The following is a 20,844-nucleotide window of genomic DNA, read 5'->3' on the forward strand; positions in this document are numbered from 1 at the left end:
GTGCGCATAAATCGTGCATTTTATCCAAAACTACGGTTGATTTGCCTTTGAGGTTAAAAGGATGAAGGAAAAAGGTGAAGGTTAGTCGCCCACTGGCGACTAGCTCTAAAAATCTAGTCGCCAACGCTTGATTTTTGGTCGCATTGGCGACCAGTGAGTCGCAATGTCGAGCCCTGGGAATATGCCAGCAAGGCTCGGATGAAACCACCGACTGGAGGGACTGGATGAGGGGCCTTGGCACATGTCGCCACACCGAGGGGGTGCCTCATGCCTGTGCTGCAAACCTTGTAAGAATCTTACAGCAAGAGATACAATCAGAGACCAGAGTAAGAAAAAACATGCAGTACATAGGGGGGGAGGGATAACCTCTGATAATAGGAATTACTCCACGCAACGAAGGCAGAAATGAAATGCCTTCAGATTACAGAACATGTGGTTGCAAAAGAGGCCACCACGTGATAGGAGCGGAGCACTGAGACCGAGGGCTCAAAGGTTATCGCTCCTAAACAATAACTTTAATTTTATACTAAAATATCATAATAAATGAATGAATGAATGACAACTTTATTTAAGTCTGAAGTCTTAATTGCCAAGCACAGGTGCTCTACTGATTGGGAAGACTGCAATATAAGGTAAAATCTTTTCAACTAAGATTTAGTAAAGTTAAGAAAATAAAGTTAAAATAAAATCTAAGAACTAATTTGTTGATAAAAGCTGTCATAATATTATGACCTGATAATAAAATTATTATCTAATAACTGACTACATAGATGAACAGCAATAACAACGCATGCATCCGTTGTCCAACAGAGAGCTAACGTCACAATTATTTTACTAGCTGTCCAAGATGCAAGCAACCATCAAAGTAGGCAAACATAAGCTTCCTATGCAATCAACTTTTCATATGGACATTACCAAACAACGAAACAGAGCACCAAAACACCATGTATGACCCCACTATACACTGAATACTAACCGACAAAGGTTGGATTTGAGATTAAACAGTTTTAGGCCTAATAAGTTATTGCTCCTAATCTCAGTCTTAATCTGAATCCTAATCTTAATCTCAATGAATTAGGAGAAAAACGTTTTAGGCCTAATTTGGCCTTAAAATGATATTTAATCTCAAATCCAACCTTAATTGGTTACATAGTATTCAGTGTATGGTGGGATCATCTGTGGTGTTTTAGGGTTTTGTTTGGCTGTTTCAGTGTGTTCAGTAATGCCCTTTTCATACACAAGACTATTAAGCAAGCTTTGATTATGGAACATGCACCAGTAGGAGACATTGCCCATGATCACAGACAGAAACAGTCAAGATTGCAAGTAGAAGATAATGGCAACTGCATGGGAAATCTATGATACTGTACCTGTAATTAAGTACTGGAAATATAAGTATTAAAGGAATATTATGGGATGTGATGATAAAACCCTGGAGCTGTTTTCATGAAAGGAAGAATGGAATCCTAACTAGTCTGTTGTGTTCAGTAAAGTTTGAACTGCAATGAGACAGTATTCCATACAGAATACCAGAACAAACCAACAAGCCCATTTATGAATGAAAGATTGGAATGATTAACCAATGACCCATTGAAAAAACAAAACACTGAAATCACAATTTATGCTGCTCAAAAAAACAAAAAAAATTCACATGTACAAAGGATGCATGTTTTTTATGTCTTTATTTCAAAACTAAGAAACTTAATCAGGGGTTTCATTAAGGGCCGGGCAATGCAGGCAAACTGACCAGCGGTGGACACGATTTTGGCCCGCTGTTTTTTAACACCGTCGCAAAGATTGATTAAAAATACAGTTTTGTCCTTTTCTTGATGTTTTCTGTTGTCAAAATTTCATATGCTGTGTTCAATTCAACTCAGAGCAAATCATGCCATAACACTGCAAAAAGAATTGCTCTCAATAAAAAACCATCTGCAATGTCCCAAAAAAGATTGCAGTAGACTGCCAATTATTTTTCTTTGTGAGCTGAATTGCCAACAGCTGAGAAAAGGCCATGATGTGAGTGCACTTTTTTGTGTCATGTAAATGAATTAATTTTCTTGTGGATACTGGTATCAAATTATTAAATTGTCTAAAAAAAGGTGTGATTAATTTCTGTGGTTGAAGAACATTTGCTTTGCACTTCAGAATGCAGGAAAACACATCTCTGCAACTTAAGAATTTCAAAATTTTCTGGGGAAGCATATGCCCTGTGGGCCTTCCAATTATTTGCCCTGGTTTTAAACCATGTGCCCCCCTGCTTCAAACCTTAATGAAACCCCTGCCTAATACTCTATGCACTCTAATCAATTGGCAAATTTAAAAGTACATGCACACACTTAAGGTAAGCGGTGCTCTTTATATAAACTATACTGAAACACCTGACTAAGTTAACTCGTAGTATAAAATTGCTATCAATTTTTTTGAAGTACATTTATTTAAAAAGAAAGAAAACAAATCAGTAAATTGTTCCAAAAGCTGAGTTGTAAAGATTTTTGAGCAGCCCAATACCATGGCAACAATTTGGACCAAGAAAACACTCTAAAAATTGCTTGATGATGGTTATAGACAGTGTGGTATTCTTCTTCAATTGGGCTAAACGGGTGACCTGAAAACACTGACCCCCTGGTTCGTGGAAGCCCCTACCGACCATGTCCATGGACTGCCTTACAGACCAATCCACAGACTACCCATACGGACACGGTTGCTGTTGTCCGGAGTGCTTCGAAAAAGACCGATAACCGTGTGCTACATTGAAATGTAAGGAGGCTAATGTTAGCTACATTGAATCCTTGAGCAAACAGTGGCGAGGCGTAATACCCAATGTTGTTGAGAGTCGATCTGTGGATGTGTACGTCTCCCTACAGTACCGCCTGGAAGTATTGACCCCTCGGGAAGAGGCAATACCTCGTCTTTGCCGCGGGTAGTGGTCGCACGCCACCGAGGTATGCAATTTTTTTCCCGCGGTAAAACCGAGGTGCAATTTACTGCGGGAAATTTGTCGCGAGAGAAAAGACGAGGCTTGCCGCGGGAAAGAACAATGATCTGCTGCACTTGTGAAATAAGCGGAAGACTGTCAAGTTAATAGATCTCATGGTGTGAAGAATCGATTCTTAAAGGAAGAAATCGTAATCAAAATGAGAAAGTACGCGATTTCCGTAAGGACTCAAATTTTATTATCTTTACATAATGTAAATCCGAAGACTTCTTTACTGTAAAGATACAAAGATACTGTTATTAACTACAGTTTATTATATAGATACTGATGAAATACCAGGATTTCTCCTTTTACTAAAAAATCATATCTTCACCGCACGCAGCAAACGTATCATTTTTATCTTTCACATGTGAGGATATAGCTGTCGTCATAGTAACGAACAGGATTAGCCAATAAAACGCGAGCTTCGTCTTCGATGTACGATACTTTTGTGCTTTAATATAATTCTTCTCTACTACATTAACATTTTTATTGCAAATTTTACATTATCATGATTTGTTTTTCATAACTTTCATATCTTGTTTCATGTTACACAACATGCGTGTTTTAGTGGTTGGTGAACACTTTTTCATCATTTCGAAAACGAATAAAACAAGTTGATTTAAATCTAGACATTTCATCAATGTCTATATAATAAACAGAACATTACACAGCCGCTTGGGGATACGAATTTTATCTTCTCGTGCTGAAAAAATCTCTCACCCGTTCGCATCGCTCACTCGTGAGAGATACTTTCAGCACTCGAAGATGAAATTCGTATCCCCGCGCGGCCATGTAATATCCTCTATGTAAGCAACAGCTGTGTTATCCAACCAACCAAACACTCGTTGTTATCCAAGCTGTAATACTGTATGTGTGCGTCAGAGAAATTTGTTTGGTTTCGAAAAAGGTTCGATTGTATCTGTTTCGTCCAAGGCTGACCTTATTTTATTTGGAGACTTGAAATTCAAACTTGTGCGATTGTCTTCGTTTTATCATCGCTCTTTTGGTGAAAGGCAAGTACAGTATTCCTTCCACATATTATTGTGAAACTTGTCAAATTTCAATTTTAATTGATACATTCTTGCGCGGCAATCGGAGGCTTTGTCGGTACTATTTTGAGACTTGACGTACCGACGAATAATTTAAGAATGGTTTCTTTTTTCATGTCTTTCATCAGCAATAAATTGTTATGCGAAATCATAGCAATTGCAGCATGTTGACTGCCCATGGAAAACAAATCTAGGAATAGACTGTGATTAGTGGAGAAATGAAGTCTCTACATTATCTGAACGCTCATCGTTTGCATACGAATTATAAAGATGCAAAACCAGCAAGCGAAACAAACTTGGGAAATTTTGAAATTTCGCCTAAAGAACGACAATTCTTAACTTGACAAAGTCTGATGTTTGAACCATATTTGTCCCCGTGCTCACATTGCGCTTTCACGAGTAACTCTATTGGCAGCCGGCCGTCACTTGTGATGAATTTGCATAAGCCACGCCGATGTGCACCAATCATCAAATTAATGTTAACCAGAGCATTAAAACAATCTTTCCAGTTGAGATGAAATAATTTTCTACTAGTTCAGGGGTTTGGTTTCCTTCAGTTGGAATGTTTTTCTTTTTGTAATTTGTTACTGTTAAACAACTTGGAAAGTTTTACCGCAGTAGTAAACGGCAAGAATAATATTTACATTACTCTTACTTTGATGAACAACAAACGGTTGGTCACGCAAGGTTTTCGAGGATATGTTGAATGTGCTTTGTAAATTCTCCGTGACCAGCAACCCGATATTTTAGTCAATTTAAAGAGAATCTGCAATAGTAACGTTTTGGACAGTGATTAGTGGCGCTATCTAGCTTGAGTAGTTTTATACCTTTCAACACGGGCATTGCAAGAGCGGGTCACCCAGACCCTGGACATGTAATATAAGCTTACAGTTTTGTATATATTTTGTTATATTTTGGCGCTAACTTTTTTAACTGGATCAATGTCTGACAAAAATGAACAGTTCAACATCAATTTCTCAAATTTATAAAGATCAAAGTGGTTGATAAAATGATATACAGTTCAAAACTAGAAAGTACCATAGATACATACTTTATTTGATGAGTGGGTTAAAAATAAGGCATCCATAGGCTGATGTGGACCTACAGCACTGTGCAAAAGTAAGTTGAAGTCTCTTTCAAGTCTCAACTTGATCCTCGCAAGGACCAAGGATTGAGGATCAAGGACTGACAATCGAGAATTGAGACAAAGGAATTGAGAATTTAATGAGCTGGTCGCTTGACTGATTCCTTGACAGACTAACAGCACAAACAAAACTGGGAATATGAATAAAAGAAAAGCCTGCCAAAGTTTCTTGGAGAATGTTGTTCAGGAGTAACGTATTAAACCGAGCAAGTTTAGCCCTTTTCCGAATCTGGTTGCTGAAATTGGGAAAAAATCACAACAAACGACACTATTCTGTGCGATTGCGGAGGAGATAATTATTCTTTGGCCGTACGATCGAAGCATACTCAACAATCACACGGACTGTAAACAGTCTTTGACACTATCAGACCAGTGTAGTATTTCAAGATTACTCCATAGGCTTTTAATCGAGCGCGATCCGCTCGACAATTTAGCTGTAACCTACAATGTACCCTGTTAGTGAAAATTACTTCTGCAGTATTTTGAGAGAGGAAAGTCTCTGAAACTACATGTATTCTGTGCAATTGTGGAGGAGATACTTATCCTTTGTCTGTATGATCAAAGCATGCTCAACAATCACACGGAGTGTGAACAGTCTTCGACACTGTATACTGCCATGGCATTTCAAGTTTACTCCCTGGACAGTTCGTAGACCTTACTGGATTAATGTCATCAGTAACACTGCAGTAGCAGACCTTTCTGGAAACAAATGTCCTCTGTATACATTCAGATTTACAAAAACTGTTTCTTTGAACGTAAATCTATTCCGTAATGACTCGCTCAAGTCCCCCAGTTTCATTGCTTGGCCTTGTTTGTTTATTCCCTAACAAGAAAAACTAACAGCCACTGGGATCAGGTTAATTGGGGAAATATTATTTACCAAAAAGGCAGGAGAAGAGAAAAAGACAACATGTTTCTCTCATATGAATTCCCAACTCGAGGTATCAGAAGTTGGAACAGCTTTTGCTACATATACTTTGTTCGTCTGGCCTGCAATGATGCTGTTCTCGGTTCGCTTGCAACGCTTGTTGTTTTAGCACCGAAATTCAACGATCAATGTAATTTTCCTTCAGATCATTGAATTTAAGATGAGATGTAAAAATACATGAATCGTTGCATTACTTGGTTGGGCGCGCGGTATGCAAATATTTTTCTACGTCTACATTGCAAATTCACATTCGATTCACGATAAAATCTATCGTGCGGTTAAACTCACTGTTTTGCTTTTATAAGATTGTAGTTTTGAAGAGAGGACACACAGGAACAATGGCTGCTATCTCGTTTTCTTATTAAACAGTTCCTTTTGTTATTTAAGCGAGGAGTAATGCTTTCACGAAAGTTGAATCGAGTATGAATAATTGATAATGTTTCGTGTCAGTGATTTTGCGAGAATCAAGTGTTGAGGATTGAGTCGAGATTGTCAACTTACTTTTGCACAGTACTGCACTATATAAAAATAACTACTAAATACAAACACGATAAGTAATAAAGAATGACCTGCAGTAATTGCAAGATAAGATTTTAAATTTAATAATTATTATATTAAATTGAAAATCCTCTCGTAAAACGTCCCTTTCGGTAAAACTCAATTTGTTTTTTAAACCAATAAATAACAGCAAAAATAAGTCCTCCTTTGTTGAAATTACTAGGTAAAGGGATCAAACTCCTTGATTGGGTGTTTTATTTTTACAAAACATTGTTTTTCATGAAATAAATGGCAAACCTTTCAACCAGAAAACAAATTCTTGTATTGTAAAGAATGTGTTAAAAAAATTTATTTGTGTGTTAAGTATAATGTTGAATGAGAGAGAAAAATTGTTGTGGTTGCTGAGGGTTGTTATTTGTGGCATTTCCACAAAGATTTTTGGCATTGCATGGTTGTCAATATTAAAAACAACTACGACCACGTTTTGTTCATCACTGTGTCATGGTCTAAATTTTGCAACGAAAAAAAAGATTATCTCTAAACTCTGTTGTGTAGCCACCCTTACTAAACTTTCATGTTTACATTTACATGAATAATATATTTGCAAATTGCAGTGACATATGTACACAAAGATTGCTTCTTCAGAAGATTAATTACTACAATCTTCTGTTGATTTAACGAGCTTCAGGGAAAAATATATGATAATTAGAAATCAATCCCTTAGCACATGAGATAGATAGAATTACTTACCTCATGAGGAAAGCATTGAGTAAAAAGATATCATTAATAATTTAAAGTGAGCGCAATATATTTATAAAACTCTGTTTCAACTAATACTGAAAGCTATGGGAATCATGCTTTGTTGAGGGAATTCGTGCAAAACGTCTACACGTATTATTCGACTTTACATACTTGTTCGGAGGGATCAATTTAAAACTTGACTCTATTTGTAATTTTCAAGTGTATTTTTAAACTTAATTTGTGGCATGCAAACCAAACATTGAGAGGTCTTCCTTTCTCAAGGTCGACTGTTTCAGTCAAATTCTATCTCTTACTTGTTTTAAAAAGAAAGAGATGTGTTACGCAGCACGATTTCCTAGTTAAGCCACCCTTTTTTAAGGGTCGGGGGGCTTATGTATGAAGACCACACCAAGAGGTTAGCAATCACAGAGGTGGTATAAAACCCAACGTCTCTCTCTCGATGTTTTGTAGGACTCATGCAGTATGATTTTCCCACAGCGATAAAATAATCTAACATGGCAAAAGAGGACAAGAAAATCATATCGTAATGATTCACAGATTTAAACTTAGTTGGTTCGATCGATAGTTGTTCCAACCATAACATATCGAGAGAATATTATAAGCTTAACACGTCTGAAAGCCCCTTGAAACTACGAATTTCACTGTACTAATGCACAAGGCGATGAATAAAGTTTTAAAGACAACAATAACCGTACTGCTATTTTGTAAATTTCCATAGCCAGGTAATCGAGTTATTAAGCTGAACAACAAAGGCACTTCAAAATGGCGGGAGGGTTTTAAGTCTGGCGGGAAAGAAAAGGCTTGCCTTACCTTGTCTTGTAATCCCGCTCTAGTTCTCTTGTTTACTGCACCTCTTGAAGACGAATCCTTCTGAAAATGGAAAACAATGGAATCAAATCCCTGCAATACTTTCAATTATGGTGCAAGATCATGCGCGACTTGCCTTTCTCTTCTTTGTGTTTGCTTCGTCCACGTTCAAAGCTTCTAAGCTCAAATGCCGAATGTCTGTCGCTGCACTGTCACTGCAAACGAAACAACATGCTGCATAAGAATTACAATATATCTACAGGAGAAGTGCAGATTTCTCACAATGAAGTCCTTGATTTCAACAGATTTTCCGGTTCTAGGTTTGTAGAGGTACCTCGAAGGCAAATAAATTCATCGATGCCAAGGACGAAAGTTTACAATGCGTTCGCATTTTGATTTATTTTACAAAATAAGTAAGCTACTGTCGAAGTTTCACGACCATCACCTTGCAGTTGCCATTTACTGACTAAATAGAAAATGGATGAGCGCTGAGGAACACACGTATCTCTCTCTCGTTTGGTTGATCAATTTACCGAAGACCTCTCCACGACCCTGTCACCGATCGAAATGAATGAATTGACTTTTTGCGCGAATATCCATTTTGATTTTTATTACACGTGCCATATTTGAAAAAATACCCGCCACAACTTAAGCCAATCAGCTATCGCTAAATTGTCTCCCGGGAATATTGCACGGGTTTATTTCATATTCATTTTTCAATGATCCGCTAATTAATTATTTTTATGGCAGTTTGCGAAGCACACAACAACACTTCACCTTTCTTACTTAGGTAATAACGTTTGCAACCAAAAGGAGAATCAAATGTAAATTTTGAATTCAAAATATTTCGAAGTTTTCGAAAAGCGCGAGACCCCAAATATTTCAGGCGCGAATCACATGAACATCATCAAAGCCTCAGATTTCATGAACAGCACTTTTAAAGAGCTAATAAATAACCACCTGGGATTTTCTTTTCCTTTTTTTATTTGAAATCAAAATACACTGATGAACTACTGCAATGTCTGATAACGAAATCTTCTTTAAATGTTCAACATTTTTTAGCAGTTTATTGCTGGTAATGTAAATTATACTACTTTTAAAGTAAACAAAGGACACCTGAAAATAGAGTCCTTATTACGCATTGTATCTTACAAAAACATGAAAGAAAGGCAAGAAAGATTCATATCAGGAAAGACAAATTACCCCTATATTTTGACAAGTCTCAAATCTGTGTAAAACTACCGTTTTTTTTTTATTCTGATGTATTTGTTCGTTTATTACTGTTCTACGTGCTTTGGTGACAATTGGATTAGCTTTCTTAGATCTTATACTGCTCTGCAATGTTTTCTTTTTCTTTTTTTTTTATTCAGCGAACTTATTATTTCCTCATTGTGGGTCATTGTGGTTTCCCACAAGGATTTTCAGCGGGTGGTGGTAGGGTTTGCTGTAGTTTTATTGCTTATTGTTGTAAGGTTTACGCAAAAAAGAAGTAGTGGGCAAAAGTAAGATGTCTAAGATCATTGCGTGAACCTTTCACTGTAACGAAGGTGCGCAGGGCATTCTTCGATGTGCTTACCACTTCACTGGGTGAAAATTCTGCCGGAATTCAATGAATGATTGACATACAGTTCTCCGAACGTGACTGAGGTCGAATTCAAGTTTTCGCAGCAATGCCCATAAGGTGTTCAAATATTGACCAAGAATATTCAAATGTTGGGGTTTCTTGCATTGTGCACTCCGATGAAGTTCGCGATTTTTTATTTCTTATTTTCAATTCTGCTTCAAAAGCAGGAAATCATTTAGCTCTCTCAGGATTTGTCAAGGGCTATTCAATTTACCCAACTGTATCAAATTTTCAGGACGAGCTTAGGTCAGGTCAGCGGTTCCAATTTTTCCTTTGCATCATATACAAGGACAACAGCGGAAGAAACACTCACCTAAAACTAAAGTGGCCAAATGTTGGGTATTTTTTACTTTTTTTCTTTTTTTTTTTTTTGTGAAGACGACAACAAACTGAGATCTCTCATTAGCTTTTTTTGTTTGTCTACCTTCCGCCAGCATTTGTATATTTCACTATTTTTTCCTCAATCTCATGCAAGAGATTGGTAGAAAACCGCTGATGGTTTCCATAATATTTAACGCTGGGTTAGAGATAACCATGCTTCCCGCAACCTGGGCCTGGGGCTCGGTCCCGAAAACTTTTCGGGCCCGAAAAGACATAAACGAAATCGCAATTCGCGTGTTTTGATAGGCTGGTCTTTTAATTAACATGTTTTCAAGATAATAAAAAGAAAAATGATCGCGAAGTTTGATGACTTAAAACCTCTTCCTTCTCAGAATACAGAGAGAATTGTGACACCCGAAATCATTACCCCAAAAGGTATCTATTTATGTAAAAGTTTCAAGAAACTAACTCCAGTAGCTTCACAAAAATTTTGAAATGAGAAAATTCTTCCCTTATTCCCATGTCGTTCGCTTGCCGGGTGGTTACTTTCATTAAGACACCTCTAAATATCTTTAAATGACAACGTTTGCCTTTTATTATCCGGTCTTGAATTCGTTACCATACCAATCCTTATATTCAGTGTTAACATTGGCCCTATTTTAATCATGTTGCATTTCACAATTTAAAAAAAAAGTGATCTGACAAACTTGTTGTGGACCATTTGGCGGTTTTTGTCCCCATCCATAATACTTAGTGGTCGAAACTATCTAAAAATCTCGGAGAATGCAACGAGTTCAACGGACTTTGAACTTCGATAAGTCCGATTATATCCCAACGACCCCCAACATGTGATGCCAATTTTAATAATTTGTTTGTTACAATTCGTTGATATAAAATTTCATTACATTTTTCCAGAAGGAAGTTTCCGCTGTGAAAAGGAGTCAAATTAAACCAAAGTTGCAATGCTTCAAAGTTAGTGATTTTCCACTCATCAACTAGAATTTTCGCTGGTTAGATCAAGATACTAATAAAGTAGTATTTTCAACATTTCCTTCCAATACACACACTGGTGAGATATTGTGCCTGGGTGTCTAGACATAAGAGAAACAAATCATTTAAAACAATCGGATTAACCAACTAATTGTAGATGAATAGCAAAATGTTATCATATGGAGAAATTTGAAATGGACGCCAGTCAAGGAGAAATTGTATTTCCTGTCCACAAAGTTGTCACATGAATTTACACGGTATTGCGCATGTGCGCCAGACGTTTTTGGAAGAAGCGGGCCATCATCGAGAATAAAATATTTGTGTTTTGAAAGGAAACGCCGGCGAAGAATTCATGCAATAGTACGTAGAATGAAAAAAATACGTAAATCTCGCAATGATTTCAGACGACTGAACATTAGATCAGAAAGCTTCCGGATTAGGTCATTCGGATTCCTATCTATTTATCATTTCAAATATTTCCTTCTTAACTCATTGCACGATTTGAGTCTTCAACTTCTGCTTGCCTTCTTGGTCAAACCGTTTTGACACAAGCCTGCCACTGGAAGGATAAGACGTGCCAAAAATTGTTAGTTAAGTACGCGTCACTCACATATGTTGTACAAGTCAAGGGTGACAGTTACGTTAAGGGTTCAGATCCTGATTGCAGTTATGACAGTTATATTGGGCGTTTTCAACTCCTGTTTTGTTCACTGCCGATTTCCGGCTTCTTCTTGGACTTTGCTCAACGTACCAAGTGAAACACGCCTCGTCACATCCTTGTCACATCCCATACGATACTACGAGGACCACGTTGTTGCACAAACGAATCCCTTGCGAATAGACCATTTTACAGTTACCAGGCCTTTGAATAAATGAATGCGAGGCTGAAGTTGACCTTGCTTTGATACAAACCTCAGTGCTTTTCTTGCGTAAATAAAAACTCGTTAACATTACAAAAAAATGATTTGCATAAGAAAAGCAATGAGGTTTGTACCAAAGCAAGGTCAACTCCAGCCTGTGAAAGGGTCTATTAAACTTTATATTTCCGATCATTCAACCAATGGTCTAATGGTCGACAGAAAACGCAATCTGATGAAAGGGCTAGTTACAAAAGAAACAGGCACATGCAAAAATCGTGCCCAAGAGATTAATGGAGAGGTGGTACTGCAAACTTCGCAGGAGAAAAAGAACGAGCGAATTCCACTTAGGCCAAACTACCACCTAGCACTTGACATGCTTGAAACGTCATTCTAAAAACGTATAACTTCTCCGCAATATTCTCACTACAGCCACCTTACAACCGCGACAAAAACATCGTTTAGAACCGCACTAAATCTGAGAGCCAACCTGGAAGGCTATCAAATGCGAGACTTGTCCTAACGATTAATCCTATCTGTCAAAATCACCAACCGTTATACGTGCTCAAATATCTACTTAGGTGAAACAGGGAATACACAACTGCAGACCATTTTTGCGAACATCATCGAGATGCGTAGAGAAAATAGCAATAGACCACTGTTTATACATTAAAATTTAGTCCTAAACCAAAGGCATCATCTCCAGGCTCTGGGAAAGAAACTCATACAAATCCTTCGATTTAGTCTCCAGAGCCTCGAGATGATGACTTTTGTTTGGGACTGAATATTTCTTGCCTCCTCTCATAACATGGAAATTTGTGGTCTATCACTACACCAAGGCAACAAAAAGAAAGAAACAAAGATCTCTCACAAAAAAATTATGTTTTAACTTGGCACTCTCAATCTCTACGGAATCTACTAAAGCTTTTCTTTCAATTAATTTATTCGTATATTAATCTCACTATGACTCCACCAATGCAATGGTAAAGCTCCTTCATGTCAGTATATAACCCACTGACAACACACACTTCCTTAATTTGCTCTGACGAAGGGTTAACTCTCTCAACGTCATATTAGAAATCTTTGTTACGGTGGTCAATCAGTTTACCTTCATTAGTTCGTTTGATTTTACCTAAACGCAATTTGCTTGGATAATTTTAAGTGAGACTTCGATAACAATATACAGACTGTTATCACCTCTCTTTTTTCTTCTGACTTCATATTTCAAAAGTGTATTTGTTTATCACTAGTCAGGCGAAAACTACGCCTTTCTTTCGAGTGAAAAATAAAAGTTTGTTATTTTACGGTCCCCCATTAGACAAGACAGCCAGAGAATCTAGGAAAAATGACGTCAGACCATCGCCTATGAATGCACTGTACGTGCACATCACTGATTCAGACTGCAGCATTGGAGTCTGGCTTTCAGGCCATTAAACTTGTGTCTTGCCCAGTTAATACACTGAGTCCTTACCCGAGTGAATCTTCCACGTCTTTGTCTCCTCGATCCAGCTCTCTGGGGCCTATAGGTCAGTTTTGAATGCGAGTACTTAGATGTACACAAAGTAAAACCTTTGGATCGAAATTAAAGGTCAAACTTAACAAACTTTCAAAATTTGCGCGAACTAAGAAAAGTACATTTCGATCGAAGGGTCACTTTCAGAATAAAGCCTGGCAGTCATGCCAGAATAGGGAACTAAGAGAGAGAACGCAAATCGCAAACATTTCGCTAGTCAGGGCTGAAGCCTCTCCCAGATTTTAAAAGTAATAAACTCAAATAGAGAAAGATTCTTAGCAATAGAAATGTGGTAGTGCCGATACAAATTACAAAGGAAAACAGCCCACTTCCGGTTGCCGTCTGCACCTTAAAAAAATCTCGCGATTTAGCTTAGTCCCTAATACACTAGCGAAGGTTCGACTGGAGTACTAGTACTACTGAGACAAGGAGTTTTTTAGTTCGTAGCTGGGGGACTGGGTTAGAGGGTCGAGTTATTTTTAAGAGCGCATGCTCCAAACCTTGTACTCGGCTCGCAACAATCTCGACCCCAGAGCTCTTCTCTTGACTGAGCGAGAGAAGAGCTCTGGGGAACCCTGAAACAAAGTGTCTTCTCATTGGTTTTCGTGAAAAACAATCAAAAGCGTCTCTAATTGGTGCATTCATGTTAGCGCGAGGAGTGAGCAGGCGCCGTAAAGTTCCAATAGCCAGTTTTTGGCTATAAGAACCCTACGGCGCATGTTCTCCTGGATAGAGTTTCCCAGAGCCTTGGGTCGAACCAAGGCTCTGGTGACGAGAATGGGCTCGCAAGGGTCGATCGCTGCTCAGTAGGATAAAAACGGCTGTTTTTCTACCAAGGACGCATAATGCATCTGGTTGACTTCGTTAAGTGTCTTCGAGTCAGTCCTTTATTTCGTACCGTGTAATGACGGGAGAGAGAGGCATTATGCGTCTGAACGAACTAAATCGTTCACTGCGTGTTGAAAGACGCACTAAAGGATTTACTTCTTCTGGACGCGTAATGCATCTCTCACCCATCCTTATACAGGACGAATTAAGTAACCACGTCAAGAGGAAATAAATTGAATTGAATTTACTTAAACGAGGAACTAGGAGGCGCAATACAATAAATTGCCCGAAGTCGTTCAGACGCATTAAGCGTATCTAGTATCAAAACGGCCATCGCTGGATAACCGTCCACGACATTTCCTTACGTTTCACACAACGCATGTTTCCAACCATTACGAGAACGGAAGGAAAATCTTCGTTATCAGATACCGAACTGGGAATTAAGGTAAATATGCAGTTCAGAAGTACGCTATTCATTTATTGTCCTACTACAAGATTATATCTCTAAGTGAAAACGTATAGGTGTTTGGCTACAGATCCGCGGATTTAGGTCTAAGCACCGAATTGAAAACATTTAGCCTTTCAGTGACTGTGTCAAGTGAGTACTACGTTCGTGAAAATACTATTAATGATATAGGAATTATAATAGCTTAGTCTCTCAGTCTTCTGAATCTTTTCTTTAAAGTTTAAATCTGTGTAATCTGTAATGTCTTTTCTTTAAAGTCATTTTTGAAGCTTACATCATGAAAGTTCACCGCACTGGGATGTTGCCCAATGACATCCTCACTATTGATACATTGAACGGGAAGGGAGCGGGGGGGGAGGTTATTGCCATCAAAGACTATTTTCGTTCGGCTTTGTTTTGTAAAGGAGTTTAAAAAGGGAATTAAAGTTGTTGAGGGTCTTCTAGTCATACAACGGGGCAACATATTCTTCGATATTCATAATCTGAGCAAAGGTTAAGAGTTTTGTTTTGATATTTGCGACATTCCAAAGTAAACAAAATAATCTGCTGGTCACTTATCAGAAGAGACAATAATTCTAAAAATGATGAAAAGCGGCCAACCAAGGACATCGTCTAACCATACCAGGAATAATTGCCCGCCTTAAAAACACCGCATTATAAATATCAACTGTATTGTTTGAGCAAAGCAATGACGTGGATGCGGTACGAAATTAAAAAACATCGAAAAATAGCACGGGAAGCAACTTCTCGTGGTACGGTTACCGATCAACAAATTTGTAATTTGAGCGATATTTTTGTAACATTCTAAATAATTTAGAGCTATTAGAAACCACCCTTATTTCATAGGACCTATTGAAAATATAATTTATGTTATGTTCTGACAGCCTTGAAGTTTACGCTGAGTCCTGCATCATCTTATAGTTGTGTAAGCTTCCACAGGCTGCAAAGAATTGTTGTTTGTTTTGTTCAATTTCCGTTGGCGGGTCAGCGACATCATTCTTTGGTCGCAGACCTCCAGGAATTTCCCCATAGCCACCACCGCCAGGAGTCTGGACACGATAACAGTCCTGCATTTAAAGAAAAATTTTTAACTGCGTTGTGTGCTTTGCCTCACAGGCTCATTTGCAGACAAATTCATTACAAATCGTCTATTTCTCCTCCTTTCATCTAAATCGTACATTTTATTTCACAAATGAACACTTCAAAATGTAATTTATTAACAAATAGAATATCAACGAAAAACGAGAAAAACTTCAACGAAAAAAAATTGTAATGTCGAACTATTATTCAAATATAATAACATTCTGAAATAGTGAAATTACTGCTTATCTTCATTTCCACTGCCGTTCAAAGTGGGTTAAAACTAAAAGCTCCAAAATGTAAGGTAAACAATAAAAGACTTAAAATTTTTAAAATATCACCTTTCACCCGGCTGTGCAATTTTACACAAGTAAACTAAAAGAAATGTCCCATCAAAAGATCTCTGCATTTGCGTAGTTCTCTAGTCCTAGGGCGGCCGCAAACGGTGAAACGCTGGCTTCCGCAACAATGATTCGTCGCTTGCGGGCGACTTTACAGAGTCATCACAGAGACTTACCCCAGGTTTAATGTTGACAGACGCTTTGCCTCCCAAATTAATGATTCGACCATCCGCCTTAAGCAGCAGATTTAAACCAGGAGAACCTGGCTCACCACCTAACAAGAATAAAGCGATTAGTTTCTTCCTACTATAAAGGAAAACGTCTAGCAATAACAATTACCAAACATAAGTTGCCCACTGTTTCATTTCATTCGCAAACCTAGAGAGTAGGAACTTAAAGGGAAGACTTCAATGAAATGACCATGCCGGTGCCGGGTTACATTTTCTCCCGTGGTGATAAAAAATTACTCCTTTTAACCTTCTCTGTAGAGTTTCTTAAAGGCTTGTAACGCGAACTTTTCTCCCCGAATAGATCGCATAGATTGCGAAACAAATCAAAATGGGTTAATTACCCAGCCAAACCTAAGTTTTTTATTTACGAAAAAAAGACCAGTTAACGAAAGTTAACGAGGAACGAGCTATCAGAAACTGAATCTCGGAAGAAACTCGATTAGTCTTGGGTTTAGTCGGGTTGGACGAGGAGAGGGCTGGCCATAATCCAGAACTCTCAATCTGCGATCGACGGAATGCGGCCCATCAGTTTTCGGTTAATTATCTATTTTTAGGACGGCTACTGCTACATTTTTGCGGGAAAAAACGTGGACATATTGTGTTTCTTACACAATACACAACTTTACATTCAGCACGAGCCTAGAGCAGCTGCCTAAAGCCAGTTTCAATCAATTATCGTAAAACCAAAAAAAGTAAATACTTTGGCCAATCACAAAGGACGGAGACAATCCAGTAAACCAATCAAAAATCGAAGTAATTACACGTAGCCGACACAAAACGCTGGAAAATGTGCAAGCGCGAGCCACGATTGGTTTTGGCTTCACTTCTGATTGGTTGAAAAAGTGGGGCGAGAACTTTGAACCAATCACTGAGTGAAGTATTGCAAAACCAAAGCAATTCGCTAAATACTTTCGACACTCAATAGCCCATTTTACGGTTAGTTTTTCTCATTTGCATTACTTAGCTCTTATTAACCGAGCAGGAGGTCTGTATGGGAGAATCTTGACCGAGGTCATGAGTGCGTTCGGTCTGTACACACGACCAAGATTCTCCCATACAGACTGACTAAGTTCGGTTAATAAGATGTTTATTATATGGCAAACAAGAACAATTTAATTCGTTTAATGTAAGTGGTTTGTACTAACTGACATTTTGCTTGCGAACGGCGATGAGTGGCGATGAGCTGAACTTAATTCTGTCAAAGTTTGCTCGTCATCGTCTTATTTGTCATCATGCTGTTTGGCACTTCCATAAATAAATATTGGTAGAAGAAAATACTCAATATTTTTGCATTTTAGTTTGCATCTTTTCACCGCAAAACATTACCGGTCTAGATGCTGGTCTAGATGGGAAAATCTAGACCGCGGTCAATATCGATTTTAGCCAATCAAATTCGTGAACTTGGTAGTTCCCAGTCCTTGTGAGACACAGCCATTCTCACGTGACGTCATCAAAACTAAAAAATAAGGAATTATCGAGTGTTTTGAGATTTTAGTTTAGTTAGTTATTAGAACAGCTGAAGACTTGTCTTTTGACAAAATTTCAGTTTGATAGGGTTTTTCGTCTTGTGATTAAGCAAGGTTGAATTTCTAAGCTTTTGCGTGACACGAATTTAAAATTGCGGTTGAGAATGCTATCACGTACGTTAAAAAAGTGACTTACCCGCTGAGATTTTGCAATCTGAACAGTCCTTGTATGAGAATAAGTACTCATATAGATATTTATGAGCCCTCAGAAGACGACTACTGGCTTTTTATAGCAAAACTCGATGACATATTTTTTTGTCAGCACCCGGCTGCCATATTTGTGCCCCTGAGAGGGACACAAACATGGCGTCTCCATACAAAGCCTTATAAATTTGAGTAAAACATTTCTGCGAATAATTCCCGCACGAAACATCGCACAGAGCTGAACCTTTGTGAGACTGTTTGAATATTCATCTTCTTTTATCTCTTTGATTCTTGACTTAATTTATTGAATGGTTTTGATGATGGTGTGACAGTGAAAACCGGCAATAATCTAGCACGTATGTGAGGCAATTTCGGGCTATTTTGTAGTTTTAACCCGAAATTGCCTCGCATCCGCGTTAGATTACATTGTAATGTAAATGAGAAAAGCCAACCGTGAAAAGGGCTATTGAAAACCACTCTAATATGTGTAAATCATTCTCACATTTAGTCAACCGTACTCTAAATTTAGATAATAAACAGTAAGCTGATGGGTCACGTCCAAATGAGAGAGATCTACCCTTCTGGGTTATGGGTTCTTATAATAATTTATTGCTGAGACAAGGACTATCAACGTATCCCGAATTTGCTTTGTAGTCAACCGAACGATTCGACGAACCTTTGAACAATTTGTCAATAGATTTACGAAAAACAAACAAACAAAAAAAGGACCATACCATTCATTCCATAAGGCCTAAAGGCTCGCCTCTCACTGAGAACAGACAGTACTTGGGCCTTTCTGAATAACAACTCACGTACAACTCCGTCACCTCCCTTGTGAAATCCAGTACCTCCCGTACCAGGATTGAGATGAAAACGGCGCAAAATCACTGGAAACCTAACAACACAACCACAATGGAAAATAAGCAGTAGCACGAAGTGGCTCAAACGTGGGCGCACAAGTGAGCCGTGGAAAGGTTACCATGCTTCCCTCTTTTCTAGTTCCAACAGATAAATACCTTCTTTCGATGATCTCCGGATCAGTTATTCTAGTGTTTGTCATGTGGACATGCACGCCGCTTCGCCCGTCCCACGTCGGACCCTGTCAAAGAAGCATATTGAATCTCACTCTGAGTAGGTAAGCTTGAGAAATGGTATCTCTTGGCCCATGTGGACTCTCGCATTTTCCGCGGTTTGATGTTTCCCGGGTCGTGTGGAACGCGCTTTCTGGAATTTGAGTGATCTTACCGATCACTACATCGGAAGGTACAGTCGGGGTTTTTTCTCCTCAGCACACCATCGGATACAGTGGAACAGGACAGTGGAACAGGACAGTATGGACGAAAGATCAATAGGACAAAAAATGGTAAAAAGGGAAAGGTCGTTATTTTACAAGGGTAACACGTGACAGTGAACTAGTGGCACTGATAAACTTGTGGCCCTCGGTGCCTCCCCCCTTCCTCCATCTATGCTTCGTTTATGGGTATTCAAAGCTACAGCTTCACGGATCAGAGGAAAATCGAAACAAACGATGATCAAATGAGACGGGGATCGAACTGGCGACCGGCTCCAGCTGAGCTGCCCGCCTGATTTGGGAAGCACATGATCACTGAAATTCCAGAAAGCGCGCCACCTGTACAGGAAAAATAGACTCAATTGGCATTAAAGCGCTGAAAATTGGTAACTGGATAAACACTTGACTGGATAATTAAACAATACTTAGTCTAGGCGCCGATTTCAAAACGGTTGGTTTTCAGTTATTGAAATTGTCACCGTTATTTTAATACTCTGGAAATGTCGGCATTGTCTGCCTTCAAAGCCAAATTAGTCGCTGCTTGCTGCAACTCACCGCACCAGATCCCCCGCAGATTGTCTCGTAGTATCCGCATCCTTCGTCTCCAAACGTTGTGTTATTCATACAGCCCTGTCACAATCATCAAGGAATTCGGTAAGCAAAAAAGAAAAAAAAAACGATGAACAACTCACCGCCCCACTTCCACCACTAATCGTCTCCACATACTGGCAGCGGTCATCTCCGAACGCTGTTATGTTCATACAGCCCTACAGCACAGGACAATACAGCGATTTTGGAAAGACGTTCATACCACAAACTCTTGTGATCTTGGCATAAGTAGGAATTTTTACCGCGCTGACATCGCACAAGACAACTGGTACCGGTTTCGGTAGTTCAAGAGGTGGACAGCGTTATACACCTGATAAATCACTATTTATCTGATAAGCACAATATAGTGATTTTTGACAACATAGTGGTTTATCAAAATAGATAGCGCCATCTACGTTTTGAACAACCGAAGAACTGTTGCGCACTTTTGCGTGTTTAACAAAGGCAAATTTATTTTCCCGCGCTTTCATCGCCCTTGACACCTAGCGCACAACTTCACATCGGAAAAAAGGCTTCCCCAGTCTCAAATCGCGTTTAACACCAGTTGCACACTCTCCCGGCTCTGGTTAGATGCCTTCCCGCGCTCACTCCGCGCTTAACACCCTGGTTCTCACCCCCTCGTGCTTGACGGTGGTATAATGTCTTTCCGCCCTTTTTTTCCAGCCTTTCGGTGCACACGCAATGCAAGAGGAATTTTCGCATTATGATTAGTACTTTTTTATTGGTTAGATGCTTTCATAGAAACCATTTATACTGGCAATAGTTACCAAGAGAGGGGTTCAAACTTCAAAAATTTTAAGCATTTTATCTCTTACCCTTCAGTGAAGCGATGACTTCAAGAGCTCACCTAGTTAACTTT

At 38.7% G+C, this 20,844-nt stretch overlaps 2 protein-coding genes across 4 annotated transcripts in view; both read right to left on the reverse strand.

The window, feature by feature from the left end:
* Positions 1-8,737, reverse strand: part of LOC138021324 (G1/S-specific cyclin-E1-like) — a 20,681-nt gene extending 11,944 nt beyond the window's left edge. The window contains exons 1-3 of one of the 2 annotated variants that reach the window (XM_068868168.1): positions 8,611-8,737; positions 8,302-8,380; positions 8,169-8,228 (exon numbers count right to left, since the gene is read on the reverse strand). In XM_068868168.1, the coding sequence (XP_068724269.1) occupies positions 8,169-8,228; positions 8,302-8,380; positions 8,611-8,624 (153 nt within the window). In that variant the 5' untranslated portion in view covers positions 8,625-8,737. The remainder of the gene's footprint in view (positions 1-8,168; positions 8,229-8,301; positions 8,381-8,610) is intronic. The other variant, XM_068868169.1, reaches the window with a different exon arrangement.
* Positions 8,738-14,755: 6,018 nt separating this feature from the next.
* Positions 14,756-20,844, reverse strand: part of LOC138018940 (5-oxoprolinase-like) — a 63,587-nt gene continuing 57,498 nt past the window's right edge. The window contains exons 36-40 of one of the 2 annotated variants that reach the window (XM_068865616.1): positions 20,069-20,143; positions 19,102-19,184; positions 18,820-18,980; positions 16,362-16,459; positions 14,756-15,831 (exon numbers count right to left, since the gene is read on the reverse strand). In XM_068865616.1, the coding sequence (XP_068721717.1) occupies positions 15,658-15,831; positions 16,362-16,459; positions 18,820-18,980; positions 19,102-19,184; positions 20,069-20,143 (591 nt within the window). In that variant the 3' untranslated portion in view covers positions 14,756-15,657. Of the gene's footprint in view, positions 15,832-16,361; positions 16,460-18,819; positions 18,981-19,101; positions 19,185-19,931; positions 20,007-20,068; positions 20,144-20,844 lie in introns of both variants that reach the window. The other variant, XM_068865615.1, reaches the window with a different exon arrangement.

Source organism: Montipora capricornis, chromosome 10, assembly GCF_036669925.1.
Source record: "Montipora capricornis isolate CH-2021 chromosome 10, ASM3666992v2, whole genome shotgun sequence".
NCBI classification, from domain to species: Eukaryota; Metazoa; Cnidaria; class Anthozoa; order Scleractinia; family Acroporidae; genus Montipora; species Montipora capricornis.